Genomic DNA, 24,798 nt, shown 5'->3' with positions numbered 1-24,798 from the left:
CCATAGGTAGCACCATGTTAGCCAGTCAACAGAAACGCCGGCCAGTTTTGGCCAGCGAATGTGTGGATTTGATTTATGTGAGGTCAGCAGAAATGCATCCTCATTAAATGTGACTTCCCTGCACTGCCCTGATAACAGCCCATGGTCTTCTTTTCAAACGAACATACCCCTGTGCATAAGCAGCTTCTCTTCCTTATAATCCCCTTCCATTGGCTTAGGTACTAGGCCAACTCCTTTTCATATTTCAAGACTCAGTTCAAAAGCAGGCCCTTTTGAAGCCTTCCTTAATATCCTCTCCATTTACCCTTTCTTAAATTTTCCTTTTTCTAGTTTTCATGGACACATGTACATATTTTTTTGAAAATGTTGTTGTTTCTTGCACATATCTTATCTACTATTGTGAAGGCAAGTAGTATGTCTTAGGTTCTGGGAAGGCAAAGGTGCATAACACAGAACCTAGTGCAGAGTACATTTCACAGTGATGCACAGGGTGCCCATTCAATGTGCCCAGCATAATGGAATGCACTAGAATGAACAGTGAGAAACAGGACAGATGTGGTACTTGCCCAAGCCTCCAGGGTAAACAGGGAGACAAACACTTGAATAAATAACTGAAGTATGATGATAAGGGATGGGCTGAATATAGCTGAGAAACCCAAGTTTTTCTAGGGGATTAGAGAATTAACCCCTAGTACCAGGCTTGTTCAAATAGGAGATAATAATGGGAGATGTGACTTCCCAGCCAGCAGCAAAAATCAAGGAATTCTGTGCCTACCAGCTATTGAGAAAGACTCAGATGGCAGAATACCTGTCACAGGTGTTCTGAATACTCAGGGGAAAAGTGTAACTCTATTTGAATGGATTGTATATCATAACGGATTGTAAAAAACAAAGTAGTAGATTTCTGTTTCCAATGTACATTCTGAACACATGGAGAAGGCTCTGATTCAGGATGAGAGGGAACCACAGGCAAAAGCAAATCCCCATTTCTTTTCTGCATCATTCCCTATGTGGTGCTGTGTTTGGCTTTATCCTCCTCCTTCCTTCCTCACCCCATGATCAAACTTTTGAACTTGAGTTGCTTCCTTGAAAGTGAATAACACAGGGACAGCAAATGATTTACTGCCTGGAGAAGAAATTAAATTTAGAAGAACACTACTTCATGATCTATTCATAAATTTTAGATCTCATAATTTTAATGAAATATTCTGTACCTCCTATCTACCAATATATAGTATATTCTGCAACTATTTATGGCAGTATAATTAAAAACAGCTCAATATGTGCAGTCATCCATAAGTCAATGGCTCAGTTCATATCCAAAGGCATAGGAAAAGCACTAAAAATTAATTTGGTTTGACTGCTTTTATGGGTTTCAATATATGAATTGGGGCATGGGGGCAGGGGAATGTAAACATTCAGTCTACGGCACCCAGGTTTATCCCATGTAGTATATATACAACCTAAACTTAGGGTATGTATGTCCTTCCTCTAACAGTTCAAACTCAGACCTCTGTATGAGGTAGCTTTTAATTTCTATTGATATGAGGATGTGGCAAATGAACTTCCTGCTTTGAAGATAAAAAAGAAAGGACCTGAGATAAACCAGAGTGCTATAGACTGAAATCTAATCCCCAATGTGATGGCATTTGGAGGTGGTCCTTTGGGAGGTGACTAGGCCATGAGGGTAGAGCCCTCATAAACGAGGTTAGTGCTCTTATGAAAGAAAGAGATCCCACAGAGCTCTTGTCCCTGCCACAATGTGAGGTCACATGGGAAAAGGCTGTCTATGAATCTGGAAGCCAGATCTCACTGGACACTCAAATCTGCCAGCTTCTTGACCTTTGACTTCCTAGCCTCCAGAACTATGAGAAATAAACTACCTACTCTATGGAATTCTGTTTTAGCAGCCCAAATGGACCAAGATACCGCAGGCCACAGTGTTTGCTTCTCTACAATACTCTGGGCTTAGAATAAAACCTAGATATTTAAAAAGACATGACACTTAGAGTGGTTGATAGATCCCAGAGGTTGGGTAGGACACCAAAAGGTGGAGTTGCTAATTATATTACTTTCCCAGCGTAATAGTGTTACACCTAGACTTATAAAAACCAGTGTTTCTGAAGTGTAAAGAGAATTCATGATTAGTCATACAGATTCCCACTTAAAATACATGTGGGAAGCAAAGTTCTAATTATTCTTAATTATCAGTTTTCAAAATTTTTATAAAATAGCCTATTGTTCTATAGGCACATTGATTTTTTTCTCTTACTGTTATTTCCATAGATACTAAGGTTTTCTCAGCAATATTTCCCTCACTTAGGTTTGCCCTTTGTTTATCCATCAAATTCAGACCTGAATTCTACTAGTGACACAAGTGAAACCTAGTTTGACCTAAGTGTTTAGTTTTTAGTGTAGAACAATAATCACTCTTAACTGTGTGTGTGTGTGTGTGTGTGTGTGTGTGTGGTTCATGAACCCCTTTGTGAAAGTGATTAATGTTGTAGACCCCCTTTACGGACAAATGCATATATGCACACACATGTAAGTTAAGTAATATAATCTCAGGAAATCCACAGACTTCCTGAATCCTTTTTGTGAAACTCCTTATATAGAGACAAAACATTTCGTTATGTTACATATACATTCTGGTCAAGTCCCTTATCAATATGTACTGATATAAGTGAAATAAGGTTCTTGTAAATAGTAGTATATTTTTCCCTAGAAGTTTTATTTTGCTGTGATTACAATTTATTTACTTATTTATTTCTGGCCAGTTTTTCCTTACTCAGAGTAAGGGTCACATATAACTTGCCCTCTTATTTATCCGGGTGTTATGGGAAGTTTTTCCCCCCACATTCTCATTCCAGTGCACCATTGTTTTAGTTTGTATGCAGGCGATTCCTGTCCAGGAAAGATGAGGGCAACAGAAGACATGATCTGGACATTTACTTTTGTGACATAATAGATTTTCTCATTGCTGACAGAGTTGAGTTATAGTATTCTGTTACTTGCAACCAACACTAAATCAGAGATTTCTGGATGGTAAGATATTCGATTATTGGATCTTTTGGTACATTCTTTAAAAAAAATCAGTGAATTAATATCCCTAATTAAATCTTCTTTTTCATTCTAGGTATACCACTTGTTCATGTTTGCTGGACTTCTTTTGGTTCTAGGACAAGGAATTAAGTAGGTGTACGTAAGGTAGCCTCCACCGAATAAGACAGAGTGTGAAGACAGGGGACTAAGTCCCAGGCTTACTTGCTGGGATCTGCTCCTTTGAAGTAGGCGTTGACCGTTTCTGTAAATGCTGCTGCAACAGGGAGGGTGTCCTGGGCCCCCATGGTTAGAGGGCTGGGTCCCCTGGAGGAACCTGTATAAAATGAAAAATTTTCATTAATATGGGCATAAAAGACATTTTAGTATATGTGGAACTATATTAAAGGATTTAAGAATGCAATCTACTACTGAAAAAAAGGTAATGTGCTAAGAACTATAACTCTGTATATTCAACATAGAGCTCAAATATTTAAAAATAAATATTTGGCTGGTTTACAGACAAACACACTTGAAATTAATTCAGTATGTATTTTACTACAGAAAAAAATCCAAGCAGAAGAATAAAGTCCTAGGTGTTTCAATGTTTTGCATAAAGCACAAGGCAGTATTTGCATGACAGTTTGTACAGCAGGTAGTTAATAAAGGAAATGATTAGCTTCCTATTTGAGCATTCACCCTACATAATTGCCCATAACACTTTTAGCATTTCTTCACATTAAAGACACAAACAGCCACAGAGTACAATGCTACACTTTGTCCTTTTCTGGATTATTTCCATTTTAAAAATTCTGGGATTATTTCTCAATTATTCTCAGATCAAGTAGGCTCAAGCTTACATGTCCAAAAAATGGACAACCAAAATATACCCCTTGGCTTGGAACAAACATAAATGCATCAATTCATACTATCCTTATAATAAAAGGCTAATATGCAAATTGTCCCCTCAACTGGGAGTTCAACAGGGAGTATGACCTGGGGGCACTGCCAGCTGGCCAACTGCCCATGGCCCCTCCCCCTGGCCGGCCCCACCCGATTCCCCCCCCCCCCCCGCATCAGGGGCGGGGCTGGCCAACCTCCCAAGTCTCCTCCCCCTATCACCCTCCTCCCCCCGCCCGCTGGCCTGGCCTGATCAGCCCCTATTTCGGTGGGCTGGCCGGATGTCCCCCCCATCCCGCCCTACACGAATTTGTGCACCAGGCCTCTAGTCAAAAATAACAGCAATACGCATGTTTATTGAACACCTGCTACACACCAGGCACTGCACTGGATACCTTACAAGAATATCATGCAACCCCACATCGGCCCTGTGGGACAAACATTATTATTCCTATTTTACAGAAGAGAAAACTGAAGCTCACAGAGGTAAGTGACTTGCCCAAGACAATAAAGTTAGTTGAATGGCAAAATTAAAATTCAAACCTAGATTTGCCACCCTATAAAGCTCATGTTTTTCTTATTATGGCATACAGTTTGTTTAAATGATACATTTTCTTGTATTGTTTTGATATAACATGAGGCTTCCAAAGGGAGCAAGGCTTGGGATTATTATCTTTGTTATTAATATGTAGGCCTGGTGCTGAACAGTAAAGTGTTAGTAATTACAAGGTATTTAATTATGTCCCCTGCTAATGCTTCAAAGGAAGACATTTACTCTTCCCTGCCCCATCACACATTGCATGTTATGCTTCTTTTATCTTCAGTAACTCAGTCACTTCTGTTTTGGTCTCTGGCAATGAAAAAAATATATCCTTTGTATATCTCTGTCCTCAATAAAGTTTCCCTTGATAATTCTAGTTCACGCTAGTCTCTTCTTTTTCTATTCCCTTAGTTGTTAATATCTAGTAGTTGGCAACTGATTATACTAGTAAGAAACATCTGCTTACTCTCTGATATGTATCAGGTACTATGGTGTTGGGGATTCAAATATAAATGAAAGATAATTCTTGTCTTCAAGGAGTTGCAGTTCAATGTGCTAACATCACCATCAGCATTAACACCATCAACACCATTCACTACCATCACCATTACTTGCTGCGTACTTACCAGGTGTGGTACATATATTATCTTTGTAAACATATGAAGGAAGCATTACCTTCATTTTGTAGTTGATACAGCCAAGACTCAGAGTTTATACAATTGGGTCAGTCTTGCACTGCTGGTACACAGAATATTTAAGATTGGTACTCAGATATGTTTAAGTGCAAAGTTTAGGCTCTGAGGAGTATATCATTTTGCAGACTAAGTAGGAAATTATAGCATCATTTGAGGGCAAGTAAACAATTAAAGTACCAACAGTGAGTCTTATACATGTCTAAGTCGTTGCTGCCCACAAGACTGTAAACATTTAGAGAGAAGAAAGTATGACATGAACTTCTTTTATGAGACCTCCCTATTCTGTAAAACAGAGCCCAAATTACATTGACCTTTTAGTAAATAAATTATCCATTGCTGAGTCTCAAAAAGGTAAAGTTTATGCACATCTATAAATAAAGGAAGCACATGTAAACAAAGACCATTATTTTGTAATAGTGTTGCTCAGTTTATTTGTTCACGCATTAGTTCAAATACTTATTGAATGAATCCTAGGTTATTCTCCTGAAGTAGCATGGTCTCCCTAACTGTTGCTTAAACTTGGCAAGGGGGCTGGATTCTCACCAGTATGTCAGGATCATAGCCACCTTATGATTGTAGCTTGGAGTTTTGTGAAGGAATAGACCTTCAATCAAATTATTAGAGCAATTTAATAAATGCTTTGGGAATGGTACAAGCAAAGCTCTATGAAAGTACTTCATGCTTGGACACGTCTGGGAAGGTTTCATTGAGAAGGTGATAAGGTGGCTGAGGTTTGAGGATGACTGGGATCTCAGGATGGGGAGAAGGAAGATGGTCCAGCATGTACATAGGTGGACATATGTTTGCTCAGTTCACATGATATTTTGAGAAACCACAGGAAGTGTGACATTATTATTATTATTGTGTGTATGTGTGTGTTTGTGCATATATATATATATATATTCATATATATATGAATATATATATATATATGAATTGTAGCTTGGAGTTTTGTGAAGGGATAGACCTTCAATCAAATTATTAGAGCAATTTAATAAATGCTTTGGGAATGGTACGAGCAAAGCTCTTATATATATAAGAATTCATATATATTCATATATATATGAATGTGGTGGTTATTGAAGGCTGAGACAAAGAAGGAGATGAGGCTTAGGGGGTTAGGAATTAGGTCATGAAGAGGTTTATATAACTATTTAGGAAAATTTGTCTTTATTTTATATGTGATTTATAGGCATTAAAATCATAGTTACTTTTTGATAATCTAATACAAATCTATGATGCTTTTCAGAGCATCAGAATTATAAAATTTGGAACAGAATTATAAAATTCTTAAAGTTCTTGGGAGTCCTGGAACTAAAGTTAAGAATACCCTCTATGGAAGATGGGAGGGTTTTGAGGCATTTGAAATAGGACAATTAAAAGAGGGCTTGAGTTTAGATCACTCTAGCTATAGTGTGGTGGAGAATTTAGTGAGGGAGACAATAATGCAGGCAAGGCGACCTCTTAGAAAGAAAAAGATAAAAATTGGTGAGAAGTGCCGATATTAGTAGATGAAGAGAATATCATGTATAATATTTTTCAGTTCTGCATAGCCTTCAATAGTCTCCCATGATATTCTTGTGAATAAAACAGTGAAACTGGGTGGATAATAGTCTTATCAAGTGAATTGAGAATTAGATGAATCACAATAGTCAATGACAAGTATATATTACTCTACACATATTCTACAAATGTTGAGCCATTTCTAAGTAGTGATTATTCTAAATCCATTTTAAAGTAAATTGTTCTTCTTTTTTCTTTTTAACTATTTCCTTAAGATACAGTTTATTACTACAAAGTGGGATGACCAAACTATAAGGCAAATACATTTTTTACTAATAATGACAGATTAGTTTGCATAAAGATTATACTTAATTAAAATGCTATTAGTAATAAATGAATGCTTCTGTTCCCCTGCAGTACCTTAAGAGAGTCTGTTAGTATTATCATTAGAAAACTGGTTTAAAACCAGAAGAAAATCTAAGGTGGTGAAAAATTCAAACCTCATGGCCTAAGAGAACTATGAGGAGCCTGTCACCTATTTTCAAATATCTGAAATAATATTACCAGACATTGACTCAAGGGACCAGAGTTCATGGCCATGGATCTGCAAGTTAATAGCCTGGTGACCCTGGGCAATTCAATTAACTTTAGATTTTCTCAACCATAGAACAAAGGCAACAGAATACATACTATCCGTGTTTTAGAATTCTATGATTTTTTAAGTTGTTTATAGGTACTTAAAAAAATTTGAACAGTAGGAACAACTTTCTAACAGGGAAATAAGCTGCCTTGAAAATAGTATCTCTTCATTGGAAGTTGGGGGAGGGGGATCTGTCAAACATTTACTGAACCTCTACTTCCTGCAAGATAATGGTGGGGACACAGATATGTAAACTCTCAGGAAACAAGACATAAACATATGAAAAACTTAATTAACATAAGCAAACAAAAGCTTAAGACAATAAAGTGATAGCACTAGGTTTTTTCACCCAAGATTAATTGCCAAATAAGCCGGATGGGGGCACTGATCTGTGATTGAACAAAAGGAAGCTTGGGCTCTGGTCATACAGACTTAGCTCTGAATCCTGGCTCCTCCATTTACAATCTGGATGACCAGGAGCAAGCTACTTGTCCATGACTCAGTTTCCTCAGCTTTAAAATAGAACAGATAATAATAATATCTATGCTAAAGGCTTGTGGTGAACATCAAATGGGATATTTGTGAAGTCCTTAGCACAGTATGTACTCGAAAGACATAATTATTGCCATTTTTGTTGCTGTTACTTTGTCAGGGCAAGCTTTACTCAGGTTGTTGAAATAGAGTAGGTTCTTTGAAGTTAAGTATTTACTTTGGTAGGAAACAAAGGGAAATGATACCACAAATGGTATTTTTCATTGAGCATAAAGCTAAACTAGAATTGTCAGGTTTCTTTCATCACTAAAATTCTGTTATCGTAAGACCTTTGTTATATGTGGTTATTATGTCTGTTTAAGTTGCTTGACATGATGCTTGGACCAACAGGAGGTACACGTTTGTTAAATGCATGTTTGTCTTTTGATTCATTCAAGTGTGAGTTCTTGCAATAATTAGACATTGTACTAGGTGCTGAAGGATACATAGAAAAATACAAAATATGCCCTAATCTTCATGAGGCTTAAAGTATGGAAAGGAACTATAATATTAGGTAAAAATAAATGGTAAAGCATTATATAAAGTTGGAAAATAATTTAATATTATAACTTATTGTATTACTATCAATGATCATTTTTAAAGAATTCAAGGTAGAAACAGTATTTATGATGTAAGTCCTTCCATAAAATAAAAGATCAAACACTAATATGGCTTTATGTTCTTTATACACTGAAGGGATAATCAAATTCAGTACAATTATCTCCATTTCACTAGCTCCGTGGTCGGCAAACCGTGGCTCGTGAGCCACATGTGGCTCTTTGGCCCCTTGAGTGTGGCTCTTCCACAAAATACCACGTGGGGGCGCGCACATACAGTGCGATTGAAACTTTGTGGCCCATGTGCAGAAGTCAGTATTTTGTGGAAGAGCCATACTCAAGGGGCCAAAGAGCCGCATGTGGCTTGCGAGCCGCGGTTTGCCGACCACTGCGACTAGCTCAAGGTCACTCTGCTAGTAAGTGGCAATGGTGAAAATCAATCCTAGGTCTTCTGACTTTAACAAAAACAGTAGTAGCAACCACAAAAACTTCTGTAGTTTTCACTGTATACCAAGAATTATTCAGGGAACTTTAGTTATATTAACTCTTAATCCTGATAATATGCCTACATGGCTAAATTATCATTATTATCCTTGCTTTACAGATGAGCAAACAGGTTTCACATCATTCAGTAGCCTTGCCACATAGCCACTCAGTTAGTAAGCAGTTAAGGACAGAATTGGGATGCAAATTCTAAATAGGAATGCCTGACTCTGGATCCCACGCTCTAGCCTGCTCTGCTTTAGGAGCACAGAGTCAGAACAAAATTTTGTTAGGCATCTGATAGCGCATTTGTAGTAGCCCAGAAGGACGAGTTGCTGCCATCAGGTTGTGCAATTCTGACAAAATAGCAACTCCAGGGTCCTGGAAAGCAATTTCATGTACACTTAGGGGTTCTGAGAAATGGAGAAAGACACACAGAGTCACCAGTGTGTGAGGATTATTTTCTGAAAGGCAGTTTTCTGTGACTCTCCTCACCAAGCAAAATTACACACACACCACACACCTTAAGGTAAAAATAAAATCTCATAATAGTATGAAATATTTAAAAGATAAGGTCCTTGATTTGTGGAAGATGGAGTATAGACTGTGTATATACAACACTAAAGGAAAAAAGGGAATGGAGAGAAATTTTAAAAGAGAAAGACACACCTCCCCCCACAAAAGGAGCCCCACTGGTGTGACTCAGTGGTTGAGTGTTGACCCAGGAACCAAGAGGACACTGGTTCAATTCCCAGTGAAGGCACATGCCTGGGTTGCAGACTTGATCCCCAGTAGGGGGCATGCAGGAGGAAGCCAATCAATATTTCTCTCTCATTGATGTTTCCATCTCTCTCCCCCTCTCCCTTCCTCTCTCTGTAAAACAAAACAAAACAAAACAATAAAAACATATTATAAAACAGAATGAAATGTTTTTTTTTTTAAATAAAAGGAGAAAAGGAAGGGACAGAAATTGAGTAAAAGTACGAGATAGTTTACAAATAAGTGAATGTTTACGTCCTGAGTTTAACAAAGATGCCTCATCCCACAACCTTGCTGGTCACTGTATGAAAGTGAAGCATGTAGTCAAGGTGGGCAAATGACCTTTACATCCAGAAATGAGGGTGACGGAGATGGAACAAACACATGTAAGCAACAAAGTCTCAGAACGCATAAAAGAAGAGAGAAGAAATTTCAGGAATTGTATGAAGCAGCAGAGTGGAAATTGGGTTTTTTTTTAAAGCACTTCATGTTAGTTGGAATAAAAAATAAATTATATTCAATTCTATAATTTAGAGTACATTCTGTATAATTTAGTGACAAAGACAAAGAAATAATATTGAGTTTAATTTGAATCCTGACTTTATCACTTACTGTGTGACCTTGAGCAAATTACTTAACCTCTCTGAAGTTTAGATTCATCATTTTGTAAAATAGAGATAGTATCTTCTACAGATGTTGTGAAGATTAAATATGATATAGGATATCCTTGTTATCTAAGAATAGTCATTATAAAAAAGTTATCCCAAAACAAATGTATTTAAATGGTTCCTATAATTTCAAAGGATATAGTGATAAAAGGCTTGGTTGGGACTCTAAATTCTCATAAGCTGTATTTGTGTGAAAAATTTTTATTAACACATGAACAAATAATTAATGGATTCTTAGAATGAACAAAAATGATTTGTGTTGATATTTTGGGGAAGGGTATATTTTTCTGATAAAAAATTGTATTATAGCTCTACACATCAATCTAGGTTCAAATGTGGCTTTAAATCATGATCAAGTGAGCCATTATTGCAGGGTTAATTGAGAGTTTTATAAATTTTCCTAAGGGCCTCTCAACTTCCTGATCTTCTTTTGAAGTGGCTATGATGGAAGTGTCTTTTTTCCTTCTTATTCGGGCATTAATAGTTTGTCAACTGACAATGACTTTCCACCATCACTTTCACTGAATTCATGGAGTTTGCTTTCTAAATATTTACAGATTAAAAAACAAGATCTGAGAGAAGATAGTTATTTGCCCACATTTTCACAGACAGTAAGTGGTGGAGTCAGGATTCAAATACAGGTCCACTTAACTTACAAGGAGCCACATAGGTTTCATCTTGACCCACAATGGCATTGAGTGCGTTACACCTGTTACATGTTTTTTGGTGTGCAAGGCATTCCCATTCATGAAAAGGAGGATGGCACACTTAAAGTCAGTTATCATAAAGTAGAATAAAGGATATTGAATTTCTGGGTATGGAATAGAGTTATTTTCAGTTTTCTTCTTCATAAGTCCCTGCTTACCTGTTCTGGAGATATATCTATATATATATATATTTCATGTGTATATATTTCTTTTTAAAAATATTCTTATTGATTTCAGAGAGGGAGGAAGAGGGAGAGAGAGAAACATCAATGATGAGAGAGAATCATTGATCATTGCCTCCTGCACACCGCCTACTGGGGGTAGAGCGCACAATCCCAGCATGTGTCATGACTGGAAATCGAATCCTGACCTCCTGGTTTATGGGTTGATGCTCAACCACTGATCCACATCAGCTGGGCTGCATATATTTCTTATTTTTCAAATTCCACTCTGTCTAGAAACATATTCAGCTGACATTTTTGTCATGTTTTATAGAGAATTTTCTTCAAACTGCACTAATTAACATTCTAAAATAATGTATGACTCAGAAAATGGAAAAATTATACTTTGTTTTCATCCTCAACATCACATCAAACATCATCAACACAAGGACTATTGTTAAAAATAGACATAAGGGAGAAGACAAAGCCATAATGCAATGTCTTCAGTATGAGAACTCACACAACCAAATCCTAGACAGTCCCATATAGATAGCACTGAGAATGTATTCGATCAGACATTCGAAGCTGAGCCAGGTAGAACATGACTCAAAGAGTATAAATGATATCAACAGCTGATTTATGTAGAGCACTTTTATGTAATGACCACTGTGCTAAATACTTTACATGCGTTATGTCTTTTATTCTCAAAATATCTCTTCGGGGTACAAACTATTATTATGTATACTAGTATGTTACCAGTGAGGAAATTGAAACCTAGTGAAATTAAACCGTTTGCTCAAGGTAACTTGCTCTATAGTAAGTGATGTGTTGGGAATGAAAACCAAATCTAACTTGAATTGCATTAGTAAACCCTACCCTGTATTATCAATGTTTGCCCATTCATGTTAGTACACTTTGTTCCAAGGTACAGCTAGATGCACAGCAGGTATTCTCAGTGCAGCAGTATCACCCCAAAGGAGGTGAAAAGTGGTTCTTGGGGGAGGGGGAGTGGAAAAAAAGAGAAAAAAGTGATTCTTGGGGAAAAGAAATCTTACTTTTTTACATATAAAGCATGCAGATACACATGCAGTACATAACCAGATGTACAGAACATCTGTGATATTAAAATTCTACTGGGGAGCAATTATGGAAAAAGAAAGGTCTAAAAAGGCTCCCTGAGTAAGGGAGGGAGGATACAGAAAAAAAAAAGTTTGAGAATCACTGGTCCGTAGTTTAAAAGGGCCATGGATGCTCATGACCTTGTACACCTCATCAACTCTTTTGGAAAAAGTCTAAGGCACTGGGTTTACTGAAGAATAACTGTTTATTTTAAAAACTATTTATTCAAGTTTCCACCGAGTGAATAACTGTGGTGCCATAGTTATGGGTGATATAATCAAGATATGGGGAGAATATCTAGTAAGGGCCTTACATAGGAACAGAGTACAGGAAAGGGAGGCGGGAGAGCTTGGCCAATCCAGAGCTGTTCTCCCATGGACAACGTGGGTGGTCCCTGAACTGGGGCAGGAAAGAGGGAAATCTAGTCAGGGGATATGATCAGAGAAGCTGGGGTAAGCCTGGTTTAGGCTTTGAACCAAACAGGAGCAAGGCCAGAATACAACAGCCTATAGGGGACAGTGACATGAGCATCAAGAGAAAATCCAAGTAGTCTAAGGAATGGGAAGAATTAGAGGTTCCGAAATAGCCATCCAAGCATGTTGGGCAGGAGGAGTATGCTTTTCTGTGAAAAGTCTGGTGTGTACTTTCAGAAAGGTGGTGGCTATGTAACCAAAGAAATGCAATAGGTACAGAGAATGTTTTACCTTTTCAGATTAGAAAATATCTGAAAAAAATACTTCATGCTTGTGAGAATATAATGAAGTAGGCATGGTGATATAATGATGGCAGTTAAAATTGGTATAATCTTTCTAGAAAACTGCTTTGGCAATGGGTAGCATGAACTTTTAAAAGTTTCATAATTTTAGCCCCAAATTCCAATTTTAAGAATCTATTCTAAGAAAACATCTTAAGGCCAAAGAATTATGTGCAAGATGTTCACTGCATGTGGGGCAACTTGAAGCAATTTATATACCTAACAACTGAAGTGAAATGAATCATGATTCATGACAGAATGAAATGTGATGCAGATATTTAAAAGTTCCCAGTAATTAACAATGGAGCTAAAAATAATCACATATCACATCTTCCCTATTAGATTGGAAAAGGTGAAAAAATTGAAAATAACTCCGTGTTGATTAGGGCATAGAAAAATTGTTAATCATAATCCTGGTATGAACTTTGTGTAGGAAATATTTGGTAGAATGTAGTAATATTTAAACTGCATCTCCTTTAACATAGCAATCCCATTTTTAACAATATTTCTTTCGGATAAATTCAGACACAGCTAGAGGATATGTACCTTTGACATAAGAGCAAAAAAAAAAAAAAAGGATAAAAACCCAAATATCCATTAATAAAAGATAAGTACATTCATAAAATATGATACTATGGGACCATTAACATGATTATATAATGCATATGTATATGTATACATTATATAGATGCATATGTATATATGCACACATGTATACACAAATGTAGTAAATTTAAATAACTACTATTGACAGTTACGAGCAGATTATATATTCTATTTACATAAAATTGTACATAACCTATTTCCTGAATTATAAGAAACATACTTTTGAAAACATTTGAACATTTCTGAACATTTCTATAGACACTTATGGTGTATAATGGGTTGAGATGCATATTGTAATCAATGTCAAAAGAAAGTTGGCAGCTGCTAACAGAGCAGATTCCACTGTTGGCTCTGCCTGTACTCATGGGAGTGTAACCATGGGTAGCATAATCAGCTCATCTCATGGTATCCTCAGTTGAGTTGAAGTACTTGAATTGATAGCCTGTCATGTGATTGAATTTCAATTTACATTTGGACCCCTATTTCCCTTCAAAAGTATTTTTTTAAGATTCCATCTGATGCAGTAATAGAGTATTATGTACAAGTGAGTAAAGAAGTTATTTGTACATAGAAGAAAAACTGTTACATGCAACATCAGGCAGAAGAAAATGCCACATGGTTTGAAATCTAAACCACAGCATTTTGAAAGATAAGACAAATAGGTTATGAATGAATTATGCATCATAGAAGAACTAGAGTCCCAATGCACAAAATTCGTGCAAGAGTAGGCCTTCCTTCCCCTGGCTGCTGGCACTGTCTTCCCTCTGGCACCCGGGACCCGGACTTCCCTCCGGCCACCGGCAGGCACCCGGGACCAGGGCTTCCCTTGCAGCCCTTGCTTCATCTGGTAAGTCGTCCAGAAGGACGTCTGGTCTAGTTAGCATATTACGCTTTTTATTATTATAGATATGTAACCCAGGTGCTAAAACTGTGTCTGTCAAAAACTTCTAAGTGACTTTCAAGATTAAACTATCAGCGTCAAAGAGAATAAACAGGTCATGATTATGAACATGTGGAATATTACTGTGATATTAACATAACTGCTGATGGCCAGAAGTAATTTAGATGTATCTTTAAGTCTGAATATAATACAGGTTTAGACTCAATTTCTGATGGTTATACTGAAGATAGTGATGTGCATTTTGTCTGCTATTGTTGGTGAGAAAAAAATGCTTTTCTACATTTAATCAAGTTTATTTTGCACCTGAAAAGTTGTTACTAAATTGATGGAACATATTCCAATGCATGAATTCTTGGATTCAAATAAATGCAGTGTGTGTGTGTGTGTGTGTGTGTGTGTGTGTGTGTGTGTGTTTCACCAGACATTAAAAATGTTATCTCTACTAATGTCTCAACATTGTGCTTTCAGGGCTTTATTTATTTATTTTCCAGGATCTCCCCCCCCCCCCCCCTTCAGCTTTATTGAGGTATAACTGAGAAATAAAATGTAAGATATTTAAAGTGTGTATGAATGATGATTTGATTTACATAAACATTGTGAAAGGGTTCCTCCCATTTAGTTAAGTAACACATCTAACACCTCACATATTTTTTTGTGTGAGAACATTTAAGTTCTGTTCTCTTAGCAAATTTCAATTGTACAATATAGTATTGTCAACTATAGTCACCAAGTTTACATTAGCTCCTCAGACCTTATTCATCTTACACTTGAAAGTCTACCCTTTTACCAACCTCTTCATATTTCCCCACCTCACCCAGCCGCTGGAAGCCACTTTTCTACTCTCCATTTCGATGAGGTTGCTTTTTTTTTAATGACTCCAAATAAGCGATACCATGTAGTATCTGTCTTTCTCCTTCAGGCTAACGTCACTTAGCATAATGCCCTCACGATCCAGATGGCAAGATTTCCCTCTTTATCTGTGTTTATCTATACTTTCCCATACTGTTTAAATTTTAAAAAGTAATGTGCTTAAGTCAATAGCATAATTAGGACAAAGCAAACTGTGGGCTATTTTAAAATATGTCTTAATGGCATGGGGGACATTACCATATGTTAAAAGGATACATAATTCTATGCTGTATGAAAATATAACACACAGTCACATACATATGAAAAATCTTAGAAATGAAATACACCGAAATGATAGCTGTGGTTTTATGGTTAGATGATAGATTATCTCATTTTCTTTAAACTTTTCTGTTTTTCTAAATTGTTTTTATAATGAGCATACATCCTTTGATATTGTAACAAAACTATTATAACTAGAGATTTCTTCTGTACTTCTTGAATGATTCCTATTCTTACAGTTAAAAGGGGGATGCCGCAATTTTGAATACTATTGCAAGTATTCCCCTCAGGGCTGAGATTTATGAATGGAGAGGCATAACAATGCTGTCTGTAACCGTCTGACTGCTGAAAACTTGCTATTTGAGCCACCAGTTTCATGCGGAATGGGCTGTGAACAGAGTCAAAAAAAGGCAAAAATCTAACATTAAATACTCATTTTCCTCTTCCTGGACTCACCCTTTCCAGTGATAATTGCAACTCTTGTAAGTCACCAAAACACCCTTGAAAACATAACATCAGTCTTGCTCCTTGTGGCATTTCTCCAGAATAACCCTTGGTGGTTTTTCATAGGCATATTTCAAGCCTGTAAATCAGATCTTGGGGGAACCCATGCTGTAGTTAAGCTGCTTATGAAATTGAGAAACCCTATGGCAGTGGTTCTCAAGCTTCTGGCCCTTTAAATACAGTTCCTCATGTTGTGACCCAACCATAAAATTATTTTCGTTGCTACTTCATAACTGTAATGTTGCTACTGTTATGAATCGTAATGTAAATATCTGACATGCAGGATGGTCTTAGGCGACCCCTGTGAAAGGGTCGTTTGACCGCCAAAGGGGTCATGACCCACAGGTTGAGAACCGCTGCCCTATGGTAAATAGCACCCCCTATCTGTGTGACTGATAGGAAATCAAGCCCCAAAGCCAGGTATACTATGTCCAGGGGACAGGACAGCAGAGCCAGCAGAGGAGGAAGAAGTCTGTGCAAACCTGTCTGCTGAAAGCCCATGTTCCAGCAGAAATTATTACCACACACATGTTGCAAAATAGTCAAAGACATAAAAGGATTAAAATCTTAAGGGCAATGACTTATCTTTTTTATTTTTTGTAATGACTTATCTTAATACTTTATCTTAAATGCCATGTTTTAATGACCCCAAATCAAACTTTGATCTAATAAATGAAGCGATGATTATAGAATTCTTAGCACATACTAAGTATTTATTAATGATAATTATTATTTTAGGAAATGATTACATTTGTATAGTATAGTTTATAAAGGTTTTTACAAGTAACTGACTAAAATATCTTAGGGGTGCATATATATACTAGTGGCCCAGTGCATGAAATTCGTGCACGGGGACTGGGGGTGTGTCCCTCAGCCCGGCCTGCACCCTCTCCAATCTGGGACCCCTCGGACATCCCTCTTGCAATCCGGGACTGCTGGCTCCTAACTGCTCACCTGCCTGCCTGCCTGCCTGATTGCCCCTAACAACTCTGCCTGCTGGCCTGATCAACCCCAACTGCCCCCCCTTCCGGCCTGATCACCCCTAACTGCCCCCCCCCCGCCAGCCTGCTTGCCCCCAACTGCCCCCTCCCCCCACTGGCCTGCTCACCCACAACTGCTCCCCTCCTCCCTGGACTGCTCACCCACAACTACCCCGCCCTGCCAGCTTGATTGCCCCCAACTGCCCTGGCCTGATCACCCAAAACTGCCCCCCCCACCAGCCTGATTGACCCTAACCGCCTCTGCCTTGGCCCCGCCACCATGGCTTTGTCCGGAAGGGAGTCCAGAAGGTATCCCGGTCTAATTAGCATATTGCCCTTTTATTAGTATAGATGGTATTGATTTAATAATTCATTCTACACACATTAAAAGGGCTTAGAAATGGAAAATTCTCCTGAGCCTTGACATCACCTGTTTGAATCATTGCTTCATTCATTATATCAGTTCTCATCTCTGAAGGGGGAAATAAGAGCCAAGAGTATAGTGGGGTGGACAGCCTCAATCCCTGACAGCTCTTCTTAGAAGACACAATAAAAAGCTATTGTGTGACGATGGTTAACAACCACACAAAGGTAAAACAGTTCTCCTGGTGATTCTTGGCTCATCGTTCTTTTCTCAGGAAGCTTGTCAAATCTGCTGAAATGCCATGATTTATAAATCCTTTAATAAAACAGTTGGTAACATTTTCTTCTACATCTCCCATCAGCATTAACACAGCATCACCACCACCGTCGCCCCTTCCCCGCCCCCAGGAGTGTATCATGTGGCAAATCTTTAGTCTCAACAAGTCAACTTTAATGACAGGCTCTGGTGGAGGCAGGAGGGGGGCTGTACAGCAGGGAGGAGGCATTCTGCTCCCAAATGATTCTCCTGAGCCATAAGCAGCAAAGACAAGACTGCTCAGTGTCTCTGAGGGAGGCAGGGAGGCCGTGTAGCAACTCACAGATCAAGTTGCCAGATGTTTTATGTGGAAGAAGACTAGAATGCTAAAACCCAACCTTTTCCAAAGCTGGCAAGACCTAAATGAAACACAGCCATGCTACAGCAGGGGATGTGTGAAGTTGGACCATAGTGGTCCTAGCTGGTCGTTATTGGGCACTTTGCATGCACTGACCTCAGTACTTAACTATTTCCCCTTGACTACAACCCTGTGAAATAGGTGTCGCCAATATTCCAATTTCCAGAGAAGGAAATTGACTATGATGGCTGCACAGCAAAATGTTAAGGTTTTCCACTAATATTTCATTAATTTCCACAAAGTGATAAGGTTTTTATTAATTCTGCAATTGATACATATCTGATAAGAAAAACAATTAATAAATTCATAAGATAAGACCTTGATAAATATTGCTATGAAGACAGATATTGTTATGACTGTATTCATTTAATCAGCAAGTGTTTATTGAGTGCCTAGTATGTACATGGTAATATGTAAGATATTTTAGTTACACTGGTGAACAAAACAGATATGTTCCTGTCTCCATGGAGCATGGAAGCCAGACATTAAACAAGCAGTTAAAATAATGTTTAGATAATGTTATAATTCAGAAAACAGGGTGCTTTGGGGGTACCCACCAGGGAGACCTAACCTGTTCTAAAAATTAGGAATAGCTTCTAAAGAAAGAAATACGAGTGACATTTAAACCTATGCTTTGAAAATATTAAAATGTTGCTATGTTAGAGGACTAATATAAATACTTATGTAATGTTAAATGTTAACCTAAGGTATATTGGGCATTATCCTAGGTATTAGCAATAGAGAATCACCAATCGGTTTGTGCTAAGTACACACACACATACACATACACATACACATACACACATATACATACATATAGAGAAAATGATATGGAATATATATGTATAGGAGGAGGGAGGAAAAAGTGTGTGTGTGTGTGTGTGTAGGTGTGTGTACATGTGCACGCATTGCCTCTGAAATTAGCTTTCTGCATCTGAATTATAGCCTCAGCACAATGCATCTGCAATCACAGTCCTGGAAAAGCTGGTATTTTTCTTCTAAGCTTGATGTCTGCAATTTTCCTATCTGGTATTTACGGTAGGTAAGAAGTCTAAGAGGCTGAGGGGCCAGACCCACAGAACAGAAGAACTTTCCAGGGAGAGTGCTGCAGGGGAGGGATGGTCCCCGGAAAGAGCAGGGATTCAGTTAAGGAAACAGGTGGGCGATTTTGGCAGAAAGCCCTAGAATGCAGAGAAGGGTGCTGCCGAAGAGGTGACGTTCCCGAAGGCGTGATGGGAGTAAAAGCAGTAGAGAGAAGCACAGAGCAGCCAGGGGATGAGTGTGGGGGAGGCTGTGTGTGCAGAGGATAGAGATGCTACTCAGACGCAAGGACACTTAAGAGTGTATGGTTGTAGGGTTGTTTGTTTTCATTACCAAATACAAGATGATTTTGTAGAGAAATAAGCTAACAGCACTCTTCTGGGAACATCTTGATGTTAAAATGCTCTAGGAAACTGCTCAAATATCTAACAGTCACATTTTCTACTTGTCATGGAAATATCTTTCCCTTCCTCCCATCTCACAAGAACACTTGACAGCTTCAAAAGGATATACTCTTGGATGAATGAATTTAAAAAGTTAATACTTTTTGAAACCTTGACTTTTTTTATTAACCCAATTTACATAGGTTAAATTTCAGTGAAATTGTTTATAAAAGTGAAACTTTAGAAAAAGCTTTGACACTCTTGTGAGCTAGAACCACTGTCTAATAATTTCCTATCTCTAGTTAAATTCAATTTGAAAGTGTGAAGCATCTCACATTCTCTCCAAAGAAACTCACAGCCAGTGTTCACTAGATAGCTGGTCAGTCAGTGGCTCAAACCCTTACTAAGTGACCAGGCTGCATAAAGCATTAGAAGAACAAAGCAATGAATAAGACATGGTAAAGTTTTGAGCACTATAAACACACTATTTAGATGCCAAAAAATAATACTTTAAAAGAATTAGAAAAAGTGAAATTTTTTTTTTGGCATGGGAATCTTTCTTCCTTTTCTACATTCCCTGAATAGAAAATTAAAGATAACGATAATTAATATTAATAATAAATGTGGGTAAAAGCAGAGTGCCCAAGAAGAATATGCAAGAAGTATATTCAATAAAATATGCTGAATGACAGGTTTTTGGAGTACAAAAATTTGGGCAGGGGCACTATGCTTAAGGCAATTTAACATGTCACCATTTCTATGTCATTTTATCATCACAGCAGAAAATTTTAAAAATTCTTTCAGGTTGCACTAGCTAAAAATATCTGAGACTAATGTACAAAAATGATAAAAACAAAACTTCTCCATTTTTTTTAACATAGCTATCCTGGCCCGGCTGGCATGGCTCAGTGGTTAAGAGTCAACCTATGAACCAGGTCATGTTCGATCCCCGGTCAGGGCAGGCTCAATTCCCAGTGTGGGGGCGTGCAGGAGGCAGCCGATCAATGATTCTCTCTCATCAATGATGTTTCTATCTCTCTCTCCCTTGCTCCCTGAAATCAATATTAAAAAAACTAAACAGCCGAAACCGGTTTGGCTCAGTGGATAGAGCGTCGGCCTGCGGACTGGGGGGTCCCGGGTTCGATTCCGGTCAAGGGCATGAACCTGGGTTGCGGGCACATCCCCAGTAGGAGATGTGCAGGAGGCAGCTGGTCGATGTTTCTCTCTCATCGATGTTTCTAACTCTCTATCTCTCTCCCTTCCTCTCTGTAAAAAATCAATAAAATATATTTAAAAAAAAAAACAAAAAACTAAACATTGTCCTTTAAAAATAAACAAATAAAAAACCCACATAGCTATCCTTGCCCTGGCCGGTGTAGCTCGGTTGGAGCATCATCCAGTACACTGAAAGGTCATGTGTTCAATTCCCATCAGGGCACATACCCAGGTTGCAGGTTCAATCCCAGTTGGGATGCGTATGGGAGGTAACAGATAGATGTTTCTTTCTCTCCCTCTCATTTCCTCTCTTTCTAAAATCAATAAAAACATATTCTTGGGTGAGGGGTCATCTTTCATTTTTTTTAAAGTTTTCCCTTAAAGTTTATTTTAACCCTTTGAGTGCCAACCAATATCCTAGGAACTATGCTAAAATTGCCAAGGCATTTTTGCTGATTTTACAGCAGTTTAGGAAAAAAAATTATGAATCGCAAGTAAATGAAGTTACATATTCAAAAACTTAAGGAAACCTTTACCACATTTGTTTTCTGCACTTAGGTGCCATCTGTTAATAAAGAGTGAACTACTAGCATCTAATAGTGACACTGCAGGAGGAGCGCGAAAGCGCTCCCGGCACTTTTGGCGAAATACTGGAGGAACGCAATTGTGCTCCCAGGCACTCTAGGGGTTAATGCACTTTCATATGCATAAGCATTTCTTGATAAGGAGGGATGCACATTCATGATATGGATGCTCCTCTAATCCCTTGGGAAGCTTTGTTTATATTTCCCAGACTTGAGCAAAGACACAGTACTAGCGGTTCCAAGTAATTTCTATTAAAACTTTCTCTTGGCCAAAATTGAGATGCTTATGGAATTTGGATCTTATAATTAGAATGACAATGTTACCAAATTTAGATATTCAAAAATCTATGAACAAATATATTTTCCTAAAATATAAAAAGATGTGGTTCACATTATGTTACTCCATACTCTTATTAATACTTATATTTGATTGATAAAACATATTTTAAAAACAAACCAACAACCAAAAATTGTCTTTAGATCAGTATCTTTAAGGAGAGACTATCTCTCTCTGTTAAAAGAAACCCCAAATAAAACACAAGCAAATGAGCCAATTGATACTCTAAAGCCAAAGTAAACTGCAACATCAAAAAGCCTGCCAAAGTGTTGTTTTGGAACCTCAGACAATTATTGAGGATTGCCAGTGGTGTGCTGTTTAATTTCTTGGTTAAAGCAGGGTACTCTACAGCCTCAGCCGAGGCCAGGCTGAACCAGAGATAGGGCTTTTCCACAGGCAGGTACCTCAGGATCACCAACCTATTCAATCGCAGCTTCTCCTTTTGGGATGTGCTGATCAGTAAAAAGACACTTGGGCACTTTTTAATTCCATCTGATTCAAAGAGGTAGTATATAAGGCCATAAGTTTATAGACTTTGCATCTTGGTTATTACAAAATTAATGACCTGCGACTATCAAGCTTCTGATGTGCTGTGGACTGCCTAGCCTCCTGTCCTCTACCTGAGCCAGGACAAGAAACCAGGTATTGGGAAAGTTTTAAATCAGACCCTATTTTCTGCTGCTATCCAAACTACTCCAAGCTAAGGACTTCCATGTCTAGCACCATCTTTAAGGAAAATTCACTGTGAAGAAAAAAAAAGCCACACCACACAAACTACTTAAGAACCTATAAGTCATTTCCTTGTTTAAAATTGCATTAAAACACACACTCAAGTTAGGAAAGTTTTTTTGTTGTCATAAAACACAAGTTCAATATTTAGATTTAATTCTAGAGTTGAATATTTTTTGGCTGACTTTTGATCCCTGGATACATTCAGCTATTTAAATGGTAGAAAATAGGGGATTAAGTGATAAATATTTACGTGTAAGATGATCTGTTAATTAAGTTAAATTACTTTCTTTTCCCTCCACCATTAGTTGAAATGGGCCATTTTATCAAGTGTCTGGCCTGTGAAAAACGATTTAGAACTTAAACATAAAACAGAAGAATGCTAATCCTTAATACAGAACATAAATTATTCAGCACAGAGGTTACACATCTGACACATTTATGTATATTTTCCTTCATCTTCTAAAATGGCAAGTCCAATGATAGTTGTCCATTTTACTACGGTCATTCCAGTTGCAATTTTCAGAGACAACAGAACTGTTTACAGAAAATACCTCCCCCTTTTTCCTCTTCATTTTTCTGATCTTCTATGCAGCTTCCTTGTCATAGGACATACAGTATATACATATTTACATTTTACAATAGTGGATGTTGTATCTGAAATATTAATTATCTAAAACAGAATTAAATGCCAATTCCAACCAAAAATGTCCTTATATTTGTTGCATCACATTTGCAAGTGTTAGGAAGGAGCCCTGGTTGACAGAGTTAAGTTCCTTGGACAAGAAAGGTGTTTTATTTTGTTTTGTTTTTTCAATTTCACACAGTTAATTAAGTAACCAATATTAACTGCAAATCCGCTTTAATTTTTTTTAAATAAAATAAATTGAAGTTTCCCTACAAACCAAATTAATGTAATATTTCTTTAGTAGTTAATATTTTCTAAGTAGCCATAGCATTTTATATAGAGAGTGAGCCCAGGTCTTTTGAAGGGAACTGGGATTTGGAAATGCAGATGGGAAGAAAGGATGAGGGGAGTATAAATTAGAATCTGGTATGCTATGTACTACTTACCTTCAAAAGTCAAATAAAACTTTCCTCTGTCAAACCAAACGAGGGAAGGCTGTTCATTCTCTGTATGGCCAGGAGTTGAAGCGGGATGGGAAAGGTTAAGGAGAGGGAGAGAGAAGGACACAGTATGAGTTACAGAGCAGGTCATTAATCTCACTATGGGGGAGGGCGGAGGCACTGCATGCCATTAGCGTGCAGGGAAAAGGGAAGGCTGGCAATCTATGGGTGTTTTTATTTTTTTTCTTTTCTTTTTAGTTCAGGAATCAGAAAGCAAAGCAAAGCTATGGAGGCCTAAAGGGATGGGCATGTGTTGTCGATAGCTTGACATTCGGTGCTTGTACGCATGGAGCGGAAGTCTTCCTGGCCATGCAGGGGAATCAGCATATTTTAACTGCACTAGTTTGGGCAAACTGTCTTTCAGCAATTGCTGTATCCATTTCATCTTCAATGTCATCCCCTTCTATGTTTTAAAAAAGATAAACTTGGAGTTATGGGTCACATAAACTTAGCTTAGGTTTTAAATGACAACAGCATTGCATATCAATTTAATGCTCCTGGAAGATGTCATATATCTTCCATCCCCTTCCCTGGAATCACCTTAGGCATCCAGACACAAAACACCCTTTACCTATGTACCAAAGAGAAAACAAGATTACTAATGGTGCGCTATAATTTTTTTAAATTAAAAAGCAGTCACTGGACATGTAATTCTGAGCAGTTAAATTATTCCTTCCTTTGTAAATTCACAAAGCAATAGCATCTCACCTTTTCCAGACCTGTTCGCTGAGAAACTGTCATGCAACCTGCTGCTTTTTAAAATATGTTCACTTAACAAATTCAATGGCATGAGTTCCACAATGAACAACAAACAGACAGGGTGCATCTGAGAGGCACTGGACACTCATGAGGTGAGTAGCATGTCCATGACGTTTATAGCATTCAGATGGCATAATGGCTTGGATTTTTAACGTCTAGATATCTAGACATCACTTGGCTAGCACCATACCTGCCGGGGTTTCACAGCGCCTTTCAAATGAGGGCAGTTTGTCATAAAAAACATCATCTTCTGACACTACGGACCAAAGAAATATAAAGGGATGGAAAACAAAAACACAAATACAAATCCCAAATGAAATCAAGGTCACACATTACTGACTGAAACACAGGAATGATTTTAATGGAAAAAGAAAACAAAACCTAGGACACTGAGATTATGATTAGGATA

The 24,798-nt window shown here is 37.8% G+C and overlaps 1 protein-coding gene across 1 annotated transcript in view; it reads right to left on the bottom strand.

Moving 5' to 3' along the window:
- The window catches only part of SGIP1 (SH3 domain GRB2 like endophilin interacting protein 1), a 204,266-nt gene that overhangs the window by 16,946 nt on the left and 162,522 nt on the right, over positions 1–24,798 (bottom strand). The window contains exon 16 of the mRNA XM_023754681.1: positions 3,265–3,376. Coding sequence (XP_023610449.1) covers positions 3,265–3,376 — 112 coding nt within the window. The remainder of the gene's footprint in view (positions 1–3,264; positions 3,377–24,798) is intronic.

Source organism: Myotis lucifugus, unplaced genomic scaffold (genome assembly GCF_000147115.1).
Source record: "Myotis lucifugus unplaced genomic scaffold, Myoluc2.0 scaffold_63, whole genome shotgun sequence".
NCBI classification, from domain to species: Eukaryota; Metazoa; Chordata; class Mammalia; order Chiroptera; family Vespertilionidae; genus Myotis; species Myotis lucifugus.
This window is presented reverse-complemented; position numbering and strand designations above follow the sequence as displayed.